Source organism: Psammomys obesus, unplaced genomic scaffold (assembly GCF_907164565.1).
Source record: "Psammomys obesus unplaced genomic scaffold, mPsaObe1.curated_primary_1811, whole genome shotgun sequence".
NCBI classification, from domain to species: domain Eukaryota; kingdom Metazoa; phylum Chordata; class Mammalia; order Rodentia; family Muridae; genus Psammomys; species Psammomys obesus.
Window position 1 is genome coordinate 10,562,382 of NW_026596109.1, and position 17,297 is coordinate 10,579,678.

The 17,297-nt window shown below is 46.2% G+C and overlaps 2 protein-coding genes across 2 annotated transcripts; both read left to right on the forward strand.

The window, feature by feature from the left end:
- Positions 1-2,283: 2,283 nt before the first annotated feature.
- Positions 2,284-10,052, forward strand: Magoh (mago homolog, exon junction complex subunit). Its single transcript, XM_055628962.1, has 5 exons — positions 2,284-2,454; positions 4,438-4,496; positions 6,695-6,805; positions 8,124-8,206; positions 9,819-10,052. The coding sequence occupies exons 1-5, from the start codon at positions 2,367-2,369 to the stop codon at positions 9,916-9,918; spliced, it is 441 nt and encodes a 146-aa protein (XP_055484937.1). The 5' UTR covers positions 2,284-2,366; the 3' UTR covers positions 9,919-10,052.
- A 774-nt stretch (positions 10,053-10,826) lies between these two features.
- Czib (CXXC motif containing zinc binding protein) lies at positions 10,827-17,297 on the forward strand. Its single transcript, XM_055629051.1, has 8 exons — positions 10,827-10,871; positions 11,062-11,145; positions 12,305-12,361; positions 12,776-12,857; positions 13,032-13,063; positions 13,917-13,994; positions 15,175-15,240; positions 17,042-17,297. Exons 1-8 carry the CDS (start codon positions 10,866-10,868, stop codon positions 17,117-17,119), a joined length of 483 nt encoding a protein of 160 aa, XP_055485026.1. The 5' UTR covers positions 10,827-10,865; the 3' UTR covers positions 17,120-17,297.

Sequence of the window (17,297 nt, forward strand, 5' to 3'; positions counted from 1 at the left end):
GGTAATACCTCTTCCAGGAAGCAACCTGTCGTCTCTGTCTGGGTTAGACAGCTCCACGTTTCCATTGTGATCTGTGTTCACTTTGCTGCCCAGTGTTTCCGGGCTACTGCGGTGACTCTTGCCAAGGTCACCTAGGGCCTCCCTCATTCAAAATCTTGTAGACACCTTCAGTCCTTTTCTTCCTTGACCTTGGAGCAGTATTTACCACTAGGCCACTCATTTTGAAATGCTCTTACGGTGGCATCAACAACACATATTCCTGGGTTTCTCCTTACAGCTCTGGCCACAGCTTACACCCCTCTGCCTACCCTTTCTGTTAAGGTTTTGCATTTCAAATCCGCCCATTTCTCAATTTGCATTGTCACTACCTGTTCAAGTAACTTTTATTCAGCTGAAGTAACTGTTGTCTTGGAGGCTCACTGCCTTTGTCTGCAAACCCAGGCCTCGTCCTGGAACCTTCTAGCCTCTGTACAATCTAACCTAGGTCTAGAATGTTTTCAGCCTCTGAGGCTTACTGCTAAATAAGCTCACTCCTTCTAGTTCTTTCTGAACTCTTGCTTGCTGCCTGGTTCAACTCAGCTGTTTTGTCTCAAACTCCTCTCCAAGGTGGCTGATTTAATCTGGCTTCTCTCAGTCTCTCACTGAATTGCTCTTCTTGACCTCAAACTAACAATGTGTTTTAATCTTCTGGCTCTTCATTCTTTGGCTCATTCTTTCTTCACCTGTGTCTAGCCTTTTCTCCCTTCATCCTCTCTCTGTAAAACTCCTGGTAAAAACTGCCTCTAAATTCCACGAACTGAATTGCCATGAACTCAGCTCCACTGTACTACTGCTCAACTCCCTGACTCAACCAAACTTCCTGACTGAACTCAAGAGATCTGCATGTCTGAGTGCTGGGACTAAAGGCATGTACCACCAGGCCTGGACCTAAGCTTTTCTTTACCTGAAGTGTACTCTACCAGGGGGGCCTTGAACTCAAAGAGGTTCTTGCCTCTGTGTCTAGCCATGTTTCTGTATTAATATTCCTCAACAACCACCTGTACATGGGTCATCGTCATATTGCTACCCTCATGGATTTAACAACTACCTATCTCGATGTATTAAACTTCTGGCCTTTCCGTTTTACAGTCTAGCTTACACGACAGCCAAAGTGATCTTTCTAAAATGCGGTGGGGCTGGGCATGGCGGTGGCACATACCTTTTAATACTAGCACTCCAGAGGCAAAGGCAGGCAGGTATTTGTACTCAAGTCCAGCCTGGCCTACATAGTTCCCCGCCAGCTGGGGATACACAGTGAGACTCTGTCTCAAAAAACAATAAACAAAAGCCAGTGGCAGGGGAGCCAGTGGTGAGATGGCTCATCTGGTAAAGATGTGTTAACCTATAATTAGAACTTTTTTACCCACTCAATCTTAAAATTCCCTCAGCCAGAAAAACCTTCACAGTGGTCAACTTCGGCTCTTGAAAACAAACCTCGTGGGTAGTGATCCTCAATTTGACTCATCTAATTTTTCATAAGAGGATCTCACTCTGTGGTCCTGGCTAGCCTAGGACCAGTTATGTTCCTTCTAGGTAAAGTGAAGTAAGTGGCAGAGTGGGATGTTGGCTAAGTACAGGCAAGTTCCTGGCAACACTGTGGAGTGGGGAAGGAGTCGTTTAAAACAGTTTTCTTAAAAGACGATTTTTTTGAGACAGATCTTCGTATGCAGCCGTTGGTCTCAAACCCGTGACCCCTGGCTGGCCTGGGACTCGCTCTGCGTAGACCAGGCTGGGTTTAAACTCAGAGCTTTCGAAGCTTCACACAACTGGATTCCATCAGCATACAGCTAGGGCTGAGAATCACAGCTAAATACGGTGGTTAGGAGTGGGAACCCAACATCCATTTAAACGTCCACCCACAACACCGAGACGTCAGTGAGCCTGGAAGACAGGAGAGACGAAAGGCAACTTGTTCATGAGTGGGAGCACAGAGGGTCCCAAGTTCCAGATCATAGCCGGGCGAATCGTTTTGCCCCGTCATACTGTGGAGACCCACGCTCTGCGTTCAGAGCGTGAACAGCCTCGTTCGACTCACTTGGTCTTTAAACTGAGGCTGAGGCTGACGGGACTGATTCTAACGCGGTGCTGGACCTAAAAGCCATAGGCCAAGCTCTCCAGACGCAGTATTAGGAGCCAAGACCCTTGCAGAACCTTAACTTCCGGCGAAGGGGCGTGGCGATCTTGTTCCCGCCCCCGGAGAGCGAAGCGCTGTTGCCGTCGCTGTGACTTGACGTCACTTCCGTGCGCCGCCAGACGTCATTGTCGAGTACAGACCGTGGCAGTGTGATCCGTTCCCTAAGTTCGGTCTTGATTGTCCCTTGCGAGCCATGGAGAGTGACTTTTACCTGCGTTACTACGTAGGTCACAAAGGCAAGTTCGGTCATGAGTTCCTGGAGTTTGAGTTCCGACCTGACGGTAAGAGCGGCCTCCCGCCTCCGGGAGCGGGACGGACCTGGGCGAGGGCGGAGGAGCAGCCGCGGTGTGGCGAAGGGAGGGAAGGGACTGCTTCTTTCTGGTCACACGCTGGGGCTTCTAGGTAACTTTTTAAGAAGCCAGGCTGTTTACATTTCAACACCGGGCCGTGATCCACTCTGGGGACAGAAGAGCAACGAAGATAAATATCCCCTCTCGTGGAACATGTTGTTTCAGTGCTGGAAGAAACAGTGATGTCCTGTAGCGACGAGTGATCGGATTATAGGGTCACATTTAGAGAGCGCTCTGAAGGGTGGGTTAATTTGAATTAAGTAATTGGAAAGGAAGCAATTTTTGAGGTTCAGGAAGAAAAGCATTCTATGAGTAGCAAGTGTCAAGGCCATAGGACAGAAGAACCAGGCATATTTCAGTTGGCCATTGGCGTGACTGAGGACAGTAGTAGGAAACAATGTTAGGAAGGAGCCTCGCTGTGTAGGTGTTTATAGGCCATGAATAGCTGCAGCAGGGAACAATTTAAAACTTTTAAAGAGAAAAGATGCGGTCTGCCCTTTAGAAAGTATCCTGGCTCTTAGACACAGAGAAGACGTGAATGATGGTGGTCCGCAAAGATGGTAGTTGGGACTAGGACAATAGCATTCTGTTGGAGGCAGTTTGGACTTAATCTGATTGATAATATTTTGGGACAGTTACAGTGTGGTGAGCAGTAAAGACAGTTCTCTGACTCAAATCTTTTCCTGTTCAGTTCATTCTCTGTATGTTGGACAAGAAAATGTAGCAACAGGTCCATGTAGCATTACTATGTATCGTTTTAGATAGCTATTACTATATATCTACCTAACATTACTCCGGGTCTCTAATATGCTCAGTAGCTTCCCTCTACCTTCCTGACAAAATTCACATCCCTGCAATGCTATACAGCAAGCTGAGTTCCTGCCTGCCTTTTCAGCCACAACACTGCAGTACTCTTCCCACACCCTTAGGATTCAACTACGTTGTTTCAGCCTGCAACATCTCAAGCACTTTTTAGTTTTCAGTCTCTTCACTGTGAATTCTGTCCAAAACACCAGCCTGTCCTTTCTTGGCCCCTTAACCCACACCTACATTTTACTGTACTTTCCTCATACCCCACCCACCACCCAGGGTCTTGATGCATGGAACAGCCCAGATCTTCAGCCTAAATTAGGTGCCTCTCTCCAAAGTTTCCTGTATCTTTCTGCCACAACGCCTAATACACAGGGTGTGTGTGTTGGGGGGGGGTGGTGGTGGCTTGGTTTGGTTTTTGTTTTTTCGAGAGGGTTTCTCCATGGGTCCTGGAAGTGCTGGGATTAAAGGTATACAGACTCTGCCCCAAAATTGCGATGCAGGCCAGACTCACAGAGATTAACCTGCCTCTCCCTGCTCGTTGAAGGCATGTGCCACCATGCCCAGTTTTCTTTTCCTTTTGTTTTTTGTGTTTAATCATCTTCATCCTCACAAAGTACCATGATAGCTGTACACTTACACAGAGGGCCTTAGGAATCAAATGTGTCCACTTTAAAAATGCTGAACTAGATCAACACGAGACCACATGGGTGTGTGTGTGTGTAGGCATCTTCCTTAGTTTTCAGAATACTTTACAACCCAGTTGAGCATCAGCATGCTGTCTGTGCTCCTAAGATAGCAATTGAAATTCCTGTTTACCACTGAGGACTTTAACTTGCAGAAAAGCTATCACAAAAGGTCCAGCTGTGTTCTTTTGCCACATAGTAGCCTTTTGCCTGAACTCTAGTTTGGTGTCAGGTGCATCTTTGGTTGTTTAATAGTTTAAAGTGAAGCACCAAAGGACTAGTGTCGCAGCTGTGAAATGGGTTGCAAACTTGGATCTATTTAGACAAAGCTGATATTCTCAGTAGGCTAATGATGCTGTGTTCATGTTTTGTTGTACACCGCATTCATTTTTTTTTCCTTTTTCTTTTCCCCACACAGGAAAATTGCGATATGCTAACAACAGCAATTACAAAAATGATGTCATGATCAGGAAAGAGGTATGGGTCTTGCCTTCATTCCAAGTTAGCCTTTTGTTTTACATCGTTTATGCTTTCTCTTACAATAGTAATGGCAGATGAAGAGTAGGGAAGCAAGCACTTATTTCTAAACAGCTAGATTATCTCTCAGGTCTTTAGTTTGCTTTTTCTTTAATAGTGCTGAATCAATAGCTAGAACTGAAACGTCTGTGTCTTGGTTTGAACCTTCAGTATGCTCCATACTGACCATGTGACCTCAGACAAGTTCTCTGGCTGAACTTGGGCTCTATATTTTTCACCTGCAAAACAAGGCATAATAAAACCTACCTTTGATTCCCAAGTGCTATCACAGAATTAAATATATTTACAGTGCTTGATATAGTTCCTAATACATAGACTATGAAGAGAGCATTGAGAGTGCTTCTGAAAGGGAAAGGGAACAGGGGAAATCTTTTAAGTGCAGGCTGATGTCTGGTATGGCACTAGGAACTTTACATATATGTATGTTCTTTAGTCCTGATTATAAAAGCCCATATGACAGCCTATTCTGCCATATTTACATATAAGAATATGATGGCCCAGTAAATCTGAGGCTTGTTCAAAGTTACTTTTCTAAGAGATAATGGTGGAAATGCAGTCAGTATATGGTCATATTATTTAGTAGTTAATTTTATACCAAGTCAGCATCATATCTCTTTCTGTTTGTTGCATGAGCCAGTGTGTTCCTCAAAATCATGCTATGGAACTAAAAATAACTAGGCTGGGGCTCAGTGGATAGAGTGCTTGTCTTCATGAGGCCCTGGGTTATGGTAGCCTGCCTGTCATCTCAGCACTGGGGAGATGGAAGCAAGAAGATGAGAAGTTTAAAGTCATCCTTAGCTGTGTAGTGTTCAGGGCCAGTCTGAGCTACATAAAACCTTTTCCTTAAAAAATGGGGTGGAGCCAGGCAGTTGGTGGCACCCACCTTTAACCCTAGCACTAGGGAGGCAGAGGCAACTGGATCTCTGAGTTTGAGGTCAGCAGTTTGGTCTACAAAGTGAGTTCTGGGACAGCTAGAGCTGTTACACAGAGAAAGCCTGTCTCAGGGGGAAAAAAAGAAAAAAAAAAAGCAGCATATATTAGTCGTCTTTCATCACTATAACAATATATCTGACAGAGGCTATTGAAGGATTATTGGCAGGATACATGCCTCCAATCCCAGGACTTTGGAGGTGAGGTCTGGAAGATTAGAAATTAAAGTTCATAGCTATTTTGAAGCCATTTTGGGACTCCTTCTCAAAAACAAGAGATTATTTAGCTCATCATTCTGGAGGGTCAGAACCCAAACATCACTGCAATAGTAGGAATATGTGTGTAGCCTTGCAATGACTACTCAAATCAGGAGAGTGAGACAAGAAGAGACAGGGTCCCACAGCCCTTCTGATGAAATGCTGCAGTGATCTAATGACCAACCATTCATTCCCACCTCTTCAGGGTCTGTACCACTTCCCATTGCACCACCCTGAGGACCAAAGCATTAGTCACAGAAGTGGGTTGGGAAGGACACTGAAATCATGGCCACGTCATACACAGAGGAAAGTCTCTCAGTTCATTTATACCTCTATATTAAAATGCCTGAGACTAAGCCAGACATGGTGGCACACCCTTTCATCCTAGCACCCAGCAGAGCAGGTGGATCTTTGTGAGTTCAAGAACAGCGAGTTCCAGGGCAGCCAGAGCTACATAGAGAAATCCTGTCTCAGAAAAACAAAACAAAACAAACAAAAACTGACACTGGGTAATGTATAAAGAATCAATTTACCTCAGTAAATTCCAAGACCCCATCAGGTTTGGTGTGTGTTGAGGACCCAGTGTGTTCTACGTTAGTGTCTCATTGCTGTAGCTTCCCAAAACAAGACTATGGCCTAGTCTTGTACTAAAGGCCATCCCTCTCACTTTCCTCACATACGGGATTATGTTTCAACCTAATTTGTAGGGATACAAACATTGCAACCATAGCAGAGAAATTTATGTGAAACAAGCTGTGCCAAAGGTAGCAGGGGAGCTGGGTATTGTTTTGGGTATGTTCGATTCTGATCCTCCTTTTGGAGGTGCCAGAAACATCTTCAGGAGCAATCATTTTTATCCTCCGTTACTTTGTGAGTTAGAATGTTGTTGGAGTATGGTGGTTTGAATGAGAATGGGCCCTATAGGCTCATATATTTTATACTTGATCTCAGGCTTATGTACATAAAAGTGTGATGGAAGAATTAAAGAGAATTATTGATGACAGTGAAATCACCAAAGAAGATGATGCCCTGTGGCCCCCTCCTGACCGAGTAGGCCGGCAGGTAAGCGTTTTATTTATTGACTGTACTTCTTACAAAGAAGATAAGGAAAAGATTTATAAATCTGACATCAAACTTAAAATTTAGTTGGGCAGCGGTGGCACAAACCTTTAATCCCAGCACTCAGGAGGCAGAGGCAGGTGGATATCTGTGAATCCAAGGTAAGCTTGGTCTACAGAGCGAGTTCTAGGACAGCCAGGGCTACACAGAGACACCCTGTCTTTATTTAAAAAATAAAATTAAATTTAAAACAAACTTGAAACTTGTTTGATGAAAGACATCAAAGTAAAAGCTGAAGAAAGCCTCTGGATGAAGACATTTAGAAAATAAATCTTACAAGGAGTTTCTATCTAGAATATGTAAAGAGCTATAAACCAATAAAAAGATAGTGTAGGAGCCAGAATGTTGCAAAGCTTATAGTTTTTATACTCAGAAAAACAGTGGCCAGTAAACATGAAAAAGGTTTACAGGTGCATTTGTAACCTGCAAAATTTAGGACAACACATTTTTAAAAGTCCCACCAGGTCTTCAAAAGGACAAGAAGAGTTGATGCACTGCTGGCAGGGATAAAGTGTCAGTGAAGACACATGAGCGCCATTTGGATAAAACACTTCTGGTGGGTCTGGGAACCCAGCCCCAGGACTCGCACAAATGTTTAACTGTGAGCTCAGCCCCAAGACATAGAAGATTCTTGCCACATCATTTATAGTAACAAAACTTGGGAACTTATGTCTGCTTTAGTAGAGAAATGGTGTGTTCAAAGCTTTTAAGTGTTGAGCAGCTCAACATGGATAAATCTTAGAAACAATATTGCATGAAAAAAGTCTATGTTATATATACACATGTGGTATAGCCATTTATTTAAAAAGTATGCTCTAAATCTAAAAAAGCAAGTGGAAGGAATGAACACCAGTTCTAGGGGATGCCAGAGAATACAGTACGAGATAGGCATTAACTTGTGTTTCTTTTAAAAGATGGGATGGGAATGGGGAACAGCAAGGTAGATCAGTGGGTAGAGGCTCTTGTTGCACCGCTGGTAGCTTGAATCCAATCACTATGACACACGTAAAGGTATAAGGAGAGAACTCCCACAAGTTGTCCTCTGACCTCCACAAATATGTGAGATTCATGCCTGCCTGCATATATCACACATACGCACAGCACATTTTCAAAGAAAACAGGCTAGAGAGATGGCTTGGTGGATAAAAGCTTTCATTGCAAGCATGAGGACCAGAGTTTGGGTAAGCCCTTGTCTGTATGCTTGATGAGTGTACCAGTGCTGCCTGACTTTGATGATTTTTTTTATTTTTAATTTTTTTAGGAGCTTGAAATCGTCATTGGAGATGAACACATTTCTTTTACAACATCAAAAATTGGTTCCCTTATTGATGTCAACCAATCCAAGTAAGCATATATGACATTTATATCCAGTTTTGTCTGTTGCTGGAGATTAAAAAGAAAGTGTCAACCAATGGCCCAGCATAGAAAACTGTGCAGACACAAGGCAGAAGTGGGCAGTGTGGTCCTTCATTCATAGGTGCTCCAGGTTACAGTCGTTATGGAGGGTTGGTTCCAGGAATTTCAGTACCAGAATCTCTGAATGTTCAGCTCTCTTATATAAAATAGTGTCATGTTTGCATAGAACCTGTGTACTTCCCATATATTTTAAATCATATTTATAAAACCAAATTGTGTAAATATCTGTAGTAATGTGTCATTTTGGAAACAATGACCAGAGAAAACATCTAAACACACATGTGACAGTTGGAGACTTCATAAACCTAACCATATCCTCCACTCATGGCTGAGCCCACAAACACAGAGTTTATGAATTCAGACCAAGTGCATTTTCAAAGGCTGCTGCTTTTACTTGTGGTGGTTCATTCAGTTATTCCTTCTCAGTGACATGGAGGACGGCATAGTAACAGCTAGCAGAGAAATGAAATAAGGCCAAATACGTTCACTGAGTCAACAGCTTTCTTAGTGTTGACTCTTCAGACCAGCCTATCTGAGTCTTGGTGAAATGCGATGTGAATCTGTTTGCTGTAAAGAATTTTTAGAACTTGGCAGGCTCTTTGGTTCCCATGGTTTGAGGATTTGGGGTTATAGCCAACATTCAGTAAATGTTGAACATTTGTCTGTCTTTGGATAGTCTCCCTGCTCTTAGCTAATGATACCATAGTAATCTTCGACTTATTGGTCCTGCTTACTACTTTCCAGTTATTTTTTCCAATTCTGAAAGTATTATCAATGGTCATTGTAGAAAAAACAGTAAGTGCAGAAAAACAGAAAGGGAAGGTTCTTTCATAACCTTAATAGACAACCAGTGATAGCATCTCTTTGGTTTTAGAAAGGATCTTACCATATGGCCCTGGCTGGCCTGGAACTTAGCTACACAGATCAGGTCAGCCCTGAACTTTGAGTGAGCTCCTGTCTCTTCTGTAGCGCTGAAATACAAGCATGTGTGGCTCTCTTGCCCAGCTATTGCTAATATCTCGACGTGTAATTTTTTAGTCTTTCACCCGTAGGATTAGAAAATGCACAAGTACGTGGGAGGTTTAGCACAGAAATCTCATGATTGAATGAGCCATCCTGGTCTATATTACAAGACCCATCTCAAAACAAATTTCAACCCTCTCCATACTGGGGTGGGAGTGGGATTTTGTTGGTAGTTCAGGGAATTGAACATGCCTAGAACTTTGTATGTTAGGCAAGTGCTCCACCGCTGACCTGGATTTCCAGCTCTCTATATAGTTTTTTAAAGCACAAGAGACAGGATATTTTAGAAAATGATTTTTTCCCCTTCATTTTATGTATTTCCACAGTAAAAACAACATGCTTCAATGCTTCATAATCTTTCAATAAGTGACCCTTTTCTTTCTTAATGGTCTTGTGATTCCTCAGGGTATTAGCACTGTAATAAGGGACAGTTTTGTATTAATTGTGGTTATTAATCTTTTGTATTTACCAGTTTTTCTCCGTCTCTTAAATATTGTGGTTTTCTTTTGTATTTTAGGGATCCAGAAGGCTTACGAGTGTTTTATTATCTTGTCCAGGACCTGAAGTGTTTAGTCTTCAGTCTTATTGGATTACACTTCAAGATTAAACCAATCTAGATTGGATATTGTGGACACAGGGGGGGGTGGGAGTGTTTAGTTACCATAATTAGGATTTTTTTTTCTGTATATTGGGGCAGTTTTTATAAACAATAAATGATGGTCTTTAATAAATGTAGACTTTTCATACTTCACTCTGCCTGCTTCAAGTTAGGGACATCATTTGTCTGTGGTGTATCAGGTTGCCAGACGACTGAGATATTGAGAGGGCTATCTGGTGGTGTCAAAAAAAAAAAAAAAAAAAAAAAAGTCACACGAACAAGTGGAGAGATGGCTTAGCGGTTAAGAGCTCTTACTGTGCTTGCAAGGGACCCCAATCCTGTTCCTGGCATTCACTTGGTTGCTCACAGCAACCATTTGTCACCAGGGGATCTAGTGCCCTCTTCTGTCCTCGGCGGAAGGTGCACACATGTGGTGCATATACACACAACCAGGCAAAAAAGAAAATTTGAAAAACTAGGTCCTAAGGTGTCAAGAGGGACGTGTTTTCCAATGTAGACGCCCATGATCGGCTCCTGCGGTGCCGATATGACAAAGAGAAGGACATGGACACTGGGCAGCCCTGTGGGGAAGATCGCAGCATCAGGGTCTAGCACGTAGATGGAGTGACCCAAGCCTTCGAGGCTTCCACGCGATGTGAGAAGCCTCGGGACCACAGGGTAACAAGTCGGAAAGAGAACCGAGGGCCTAGAGGGATCTGGCAGAGGTTCCGAGCCGGACTATCCTGCCTGCTTAGTGATGGCCCAGGTCGAGTCTCCGGCATGAGCGATGCCACGGGTTCAGCGCACCGACCGAGATGAGCAGTGCCCAGCAGGTTCCCGTCCCCAGCCCAGCCCGCCCCGCTTCCCGCCCCCCCCCCCCCCCACTTGAGCCTGCGCGGTGGCGCCAGCCTTTTACGACGAGCCGGAAAGCAGCTGTCGCAGCGACCTAACGTGGACCGGGCAGCTATGGGGGTAAGGGGGGACGATTAGCCGTCGGGCCGCCCGGAAGCCGAGTGGGGCGGAGATGGCGGGACCTGAGAGTCGCGAGCTCACGCCCGGGGGCAGCGAAGGGAGTGGGCTCGCGCTGAGGCCCGGGAGGCCGGCTTGAGCCGAGGGGGGGGGGGCGCGGCCGTGCCTCCAGCCTGCCCCGCCCTCTTCGCAGAAAATCGCGCTGCAGCTCAAAGCCACGCTGGAGAACGTCACCAACCTTCGGCCAGTGGGCGAGGACTTCCGGTGGTACCTGAAGGTGCGGCGGAAGGCGGACCCCTCCTGGGAAAGGAAGGAGCGTGGGAGGCGGTGGCCGTCGCCTAGTTTAGGATGGCTTTGCACGCTTCATGAAGCGAAGGAGGACTGTAAACTCCCGTCTTGTTGCCTTCACCTTCCCTGTGCTAGGATTACAGCGCGGCCACCTCACACGATGGCGTGTTTCTTTCTTTTTCCTCTTTAGTTCTGGGGATATATCCGAATCTAGGGCCGCACGCCAGCGCTTTCCTGCTGGGTAATCTCTCCAGCTCTTGGTTTGTAAACACACGCTGAGCCAAATGTTAAACGAAGAGACCTTGTGATTACTCAGTGGGTGAATACACCCACCTTGTTTTATTTGTTGGCTTTACTTACTGTGAAGGTTGCCCACCCTTCGTCCTCACACAGTACTAGTAAACCCAGTAGGTACTCGGTCCGGATGGTCTGTAAAGTTCCAAACGGTGTAAGGCTCCTCATTGTCCGAGATTCTGCGTTATTCTACTAGCCTATCTCAGCGACTCGTGTACCCAGCCAAAGCCTTGTCTTTCAGGAAGCCCTAACTGATCACTTTTATTTCTACCCCATCCCCCTCCCCTTCCCAGTACTAGACAAGCGCACTACCATTGCACCCATAGCTCCTATTTCCATATGTTTTGGAGCACGGGTTCCAGGCCTCATTTGAAGAATGAACTTTGGCTTGAAGAAACACGGGTAGTGAAGGAGACAGAAAAGAGAAAATGATGAATGTTTGACCCTAAGCACAAAGGTCCTTAGCTAGGCAGAGTTGCTGGGGGCCTCAAGCTCAATGGCCCCGATTTTAGAGGAGGGTAGGGGTGACAGCATCAGAAACAACTTGTTCCTTGCCTGGAGATAAGGGTGCTATGTCCCCATTGGGGCTGGTTGTAGCAAGACGTAAGACTCACCTAGAAGATAGGTATTCAGCATAGTGGCACTCACTTATAATCCCAATACTCTGGAAGCAGCAGCAGGAAGGTCTCTGGGTTAAAAACAGCTTTGGCTACATAATGAGATCCTATCTAAAAGAAATAAAGAGGAGGAGGTATTGGTTTATGAGCCTGCCTTACACCATACTTACTTTTCCCATGGTTGGTGTCTTTTCAACCAAGCTAGTTGCTCAACTAATACTCTTCTTCTCCCCAAAGATGAAATGTGGCAACTGTGGTGAGATTTCAGAGAAGTGGCAGTATATCCGGCTGATGGCAAGTGTCCCTGCCTCATAAACAATATACTCCCGGGTAGAGATTTGGAGAAAGTGGCCTTCCTCTCTCTATCCTGTGAACATTTTCAGGGGTGGGGGGTGAGAGAGCAAGCAGCAATGTGGTCAGCACTGGGCACAGCAGGCATCTTTGGGGTGTGAGGCATCAGAATCAATAAGACTCCGGAGGGTTCTGCCCACCCCCACCCCTGGTGTGCTTGGGGGATCGAATCCTGTGTACATCCTAAACATGCTCCATCAGTGAGATGTCCCCAACCTTCTTGTTCCTTGTCAGCAAGTGACTCACTTCTGTGGGTCTTGCTCTGTTCCACTGGGTAGTAGGTGGTGGGGTGAGATCTCTTTGGGACCCTGACTTCTAGCGGTTATGTGACTAGAGATTCTGTTTGCTTTCCATCAGGACAGTGTGGCAGTGAAAGGAGGCCGAGGCAGTGCCTCCATGGTCCAGAAATGCAAGCTGTGTGCACGGGAAAACTCCATTGGTAGGTCAGGCGGTGCCTGCCAGGCTCTTCCAGGCTGACGGGAAGCAGTCTCATGTGTCCAGGGGTGGACCTAAGCGTGGAATGCTGATACCTGTGCAGCCTGCTCTTTTTTTCCGGGCTCGTAAGGGGAACCTAGGTACAGATTCAAGTCAACTTTTCCTTGTTCTATTTCAGACATCTTGAGCAGCACCATCAAGTCTTACAACGTAAGTTCCCTGCCGAAGTGACAGGGATAGCAGGGTTAAATGTGAAATGGCGGCTGAGAGGGGTGGTTCAGGAGTAGCTGCACCAGTGCCTGCCATCACTCCTTGTCCCATGTGCTAACTCTAGGTAGCCCAGGCTTAGGTCAGACTCATCATACTCCTGGTTCAGCCTTCTGAATGCTGAGAATCGGGCACTTGACATCATGCTCTGGTGCTTATTTACTCTTTAATGTACTTAACTTGGCTGTTCCTTTGCTCCATCTACTCTTGTCCACCATGCACTGAATGCCTGAGAGTACAATGGAGTGAAAGTCGGGGCATGGTGCTTAGTAGTCACTGAGGCCCTGGGTGAAGTAGGCATGGATTCCCCAGCTACCCACATCCCAAGAGATGCCCTCTCCACATACCCCTGCCCTTCTCCTCACCACATAGTGGATGGTTAGCAAAAGGCCATGGTATGCCTACTGAGACCATATGGATGGTGTGAGGCCTTTGTAGCCTAACATTCTTGTCGTCTTGGTGCTGATCATTTACCGTTCATTGAATGTGGTGTGAGGGCCTTGTTTGGCTCTCTGCACATGGCCCAGATTCTTACAGTAGATTTGTAGGGTTCCTCTGCTCTGTTGACATGCAGGAAAACTGACCCAAGGATCCTTACTCTTCGAAGAATCTGTGTCTACAGAAGGTCCTGTTGGGAGCAGTGCCCAAAACAGGCTTCTTTTTAAAAGGGCTGAGTTGTTCTGGGTCCTGTTCTAGGTTCATAGGTGCAGTAAGGGCCCACATGGTAAGAAGAAAAGAGGGCATGGTGTCTCTGAGGGCCCAGTGGGCCTGCCTCCTCAGTACACTTCCTTTCTAGGCTGAAGACAATGAGAAGTTCAAGACAATAGTGGAGTTTGAATGTCGGGGCCTTGAACCAGTAGACTTCCAGCCCCAGGTATGTATTTTAAGAGGACTCTGGGGTGGGAATGAAGTGACAGGACTTTGCTTCTTACAGAGACTATAAAAAGGGATTTGCTTTTCCCTTCGGTGTTCCAGCACTAAGCTACAACCCAAAGCAGGAACTCTATGAATGGTAATTGTCACTTATCAAATGCCTACTGTGTGCTGTGTCCATGCCTGTCACCGTTACACATTATCTCATTCCGTCCTTCCTGTAACCCTGTGGAGAAATTTAATATTTAGACAAGGGAATTTCAGCTTGCCAGAGTCCCATAGTTAGTAAGCAGAGGCCTGTAATCTGAACCCAGGTCTGTCTGACTCTTACAGTCAGTACTCATCCTTTATTTATGCATTTTACCTCAGAGTAAATCTGAGAGTTAAGTTAGAAAAGTTGGTATTGGCATCCCAATTTCATAAACAAAAACAAGCGAAAAAAACAAAAAACTATAAATCCTCAGCCACACAGAGTTTAAAGCCAGCCTGGGATCCATGAGAGCCTGTCTCAAAAACAGACAGACAAAACCTAAGTTCAGAGGCAGACATGGTGCCCACCTTTGATCCCGGCACTCAGGAGGCTGAAGATTTCTGAGTTCAAAGACAACCTGGTCTACCTAGTGAGTTCCAGGACAGCCAGGCCTATGAGAGAGACCCTGTCTCAAAAACAAACAAAGCAACACCAAGCCCCGCCACCCTCCAACAAGCTAAGGTTCAGAAAGGGGAGTGGAGTGCGTCCAAGTTCCTGCATCAGACAGGATGGCGGGAGACCCTGCCTGTCTCTATACTTGGTGTCTGTCTGGGAAGTATCAGGAAAGTAGCCAAGGCTGGATGTGGCTACGCCCCTTTAATCTCAGCACCTGGGCGCGGGGCAGGTGGATCTCTGAGCCCAAAACCAACCTGGCTTACATAGTTTCAGGACAACCAGAGCGTCATTGTAAGACCCTGTCTCAACGAAAGGAAAAAGAGAAAAGAAAAAAGAAAAGTAGCTGGGCAAGCCAGTAAGCACTCTTCCTAGAAACAAGGCAGTCTTGTGAGGCGGGGCTGTGGTTTAGAGACACCACAGCAGTGCTGAGTAACTTGAGCAGCTGAGCTGTCTTAAAGGCTTTGCTAGGAAGACCAGCCCTGGGCCAGGCACCTTTCTTCCCCTAACCTTGCTGCTGCCTCTCTGTCCCCTGCAGGCCGGCTTTGCTGCCGAAGGTGTGGAGTCAGGGACAGTCTTCATTGACATTAATCTGCAAGAAAAGGTGAGACCTGGGGACCCTGCGAGGTGTTATGTGGTACCCGGTGGGAATTATCTTTTTGGTGAACAGCGCTTATCAGTGGAGAGCTAGCTTCACATTTTGGTGCTTTTTGTTGGTGATTCTGCATATGGACATAAGTATAAGGCTGAAGGGTGGTTGCCGGAGTCCAGCTCCAGCAGGTCAGAGTTTCAAGGAGGAAATGTGGAGGCGACAATAAGACATACACAGACATACTATGGTTGAAGCAAACTCATATTTTCTCCTGTTCGCTCTTGTTTATTCTCTTTTCCCTTATATATTACTCAGAACAAACGTCTTTACACAGAAAGAAGTCAGAAGTCACAAATTTAAGGAAATCTCAGAAGCCCACATGTGGTTAAACATTGCCCTTGCTATTTTTCCTCCCATAATTCCACCCTTACCTAAAAGCAATAATTCTTTCATTATTGATAAAGTTCCCGCAGCTCAACAATATTTCCGTCCTCTTTCGTGTACTGGCTGACAATGGTGTGCACTTACAGTGTGGAAGGCTTTTGTTCTCGCTTTACTCTCCAAGACCTTGCAGGCTGGCCTGCATAACTATCTACGCTCCTCCTTTTCCACTTGCAGTAGGGTCATTTATGCTCTCTCAGCACTCTGTTTTCTCGAGGTGCACACCAGACGCCTGCAGTTAGATCTTAAGGTACATGATCAGGAGACTCAGACCTGACCATAGTTACGGGGACATAATTGCTCTCTTTGATCACTGGGCTGTCTCTCACAGGCAGGACTCGTGGGCCAGCAGTGCCTAAGACTTCTCTGTAGCTACAGTAGGTTGCACATCCAGCTGGAAAAAGGGCATTTTCTAGTGATATTACTATCTTTTCTATATCCCTCAGTAGAAGCCCCAGTCTTTAAACCATTCTCAGAAAGTTCAGCTGAACCCTTAATCTGTTTAAATGCCGTTGTCCTGAGGAAATCATACTCGTATTATGTACTGCCGGTAAACTGCCCAGAGAGGAGTGCTCCCACGAAATAATCAGACCATGCTAAGTACAAGGACACGATAGTGCCAAGCGTCATAAGGCCTTGCAGCAGCAAGGTGCGTTCTGGGCACAGTCACCCGGGGCTTTGCCTCTCTGAGGTATTCTCACCGAAGCTCTGCTGACTGGTGAGCTGTACTCCAGAAGCTCCACTGCCGACCGCAGTTCCTCCGGCATGACCAGGAAGTCCCATATTTGTACAGGCAGGAAGGCTAGGTGTGGCTGACGCGGCAGGTGCACAGTAGATCTGCTCCCTTCAGGCCTGACTTACAGTGGTGGCGGCTGTGAGCGACATGGTACATAAGCCACTCTCAAACAAACCCATAAAACCGATGTTTGCTTTACCAGTTGATGAGACTCTTGTGAGCAGACACTTAGGAGAAGGTAGCCCCGTTTCCCCGGGCTGCCACTGAAGTGTTCGCAGTGATCGCCTGTGGACTGACTTAGGACATCTCTGAAGACAGACCGGCTCTGTTTGCCCGGCTCCTTGTAGCAGCAGAAGGTGGCATTCTGTGCCCCACCTCAGGCTGCTTACCGTGCGAGGTGTGTTTCCATGTGTTTCATTTCATCTCCTGTCTTGCACGTGAGGCTCCAGGATGTGGCATGACTTGCTGGTTACCAGACTAAGAGATGGAGTTCAGACCCGAGTTGTCTGTTCTGTTAAGGGTCTCCTGTGTCCGTGACTAGCTGAGTTGGGCCTGCATCGGGCTTTGGAACTTCTGGTCCCCACTGTCCACACTGTCCTGTCTGCCTTGAGAGCTGTCTGCTTTCTTATCTCCTAGGACTGGACGGACTATGATGAAAAGGCGCAGGAGTCTGTGGGGATCTTTGAGGTCACCCATCAGTTCGTGAAGTGCTGAGCTGTCTTCCTGCAAGCTTGTCCCTAACAACTAAGAGGAGACCAAGTGCCCGGGTAGCAGTCCCCACAGAGGCATATCATCTCTACTCTCGCGGCACTTGTACTAAGCCCTCACAGTCTGCTTGCTGGGGTTTGTCACGGTTCTAAGTCCCACCAATAAAGCCCCTATTGGTGCCACA

Coding starts and splice junctions, on each gene's coding strand:
- Czib (XM_055629051.1), top strand. Junction 12,858..13,031: donor TGCACGGGAAAACTCCATTG/GTAGGTCAGGCG, acceptor GTTCTATTTCAG/ACATCTTGAGCAGCACCATC. Junction 13,995..15,174: donor CAGTAGACTTCCAGCCCCAG/GTATGTATTTTA, acceptor TGTCCCCTGCAG/GCCGGCTTTGCTGCCGAAGG.
- Magoh (XM_055628962.1), top strand. CDS start 2,367: ATGGAGAGTGACTTTTACCTGCGTTACTACGTAGGTCACAAAGGCAAG. Junction 4,497..6,694: donor ATGTCATGATCAGGAAAGAG/GTATGGGTCTTG, acceptor ACTTGATCTCAG/GCTTATGTACATAAAAGTGT. Junction 8,207..9,818: donor ATTGATGTCAACCAATCCAA/GTAAGCATATAT, acceptor TTTGTATTTTAG/GGATCCAGAAGGCTTACGAG.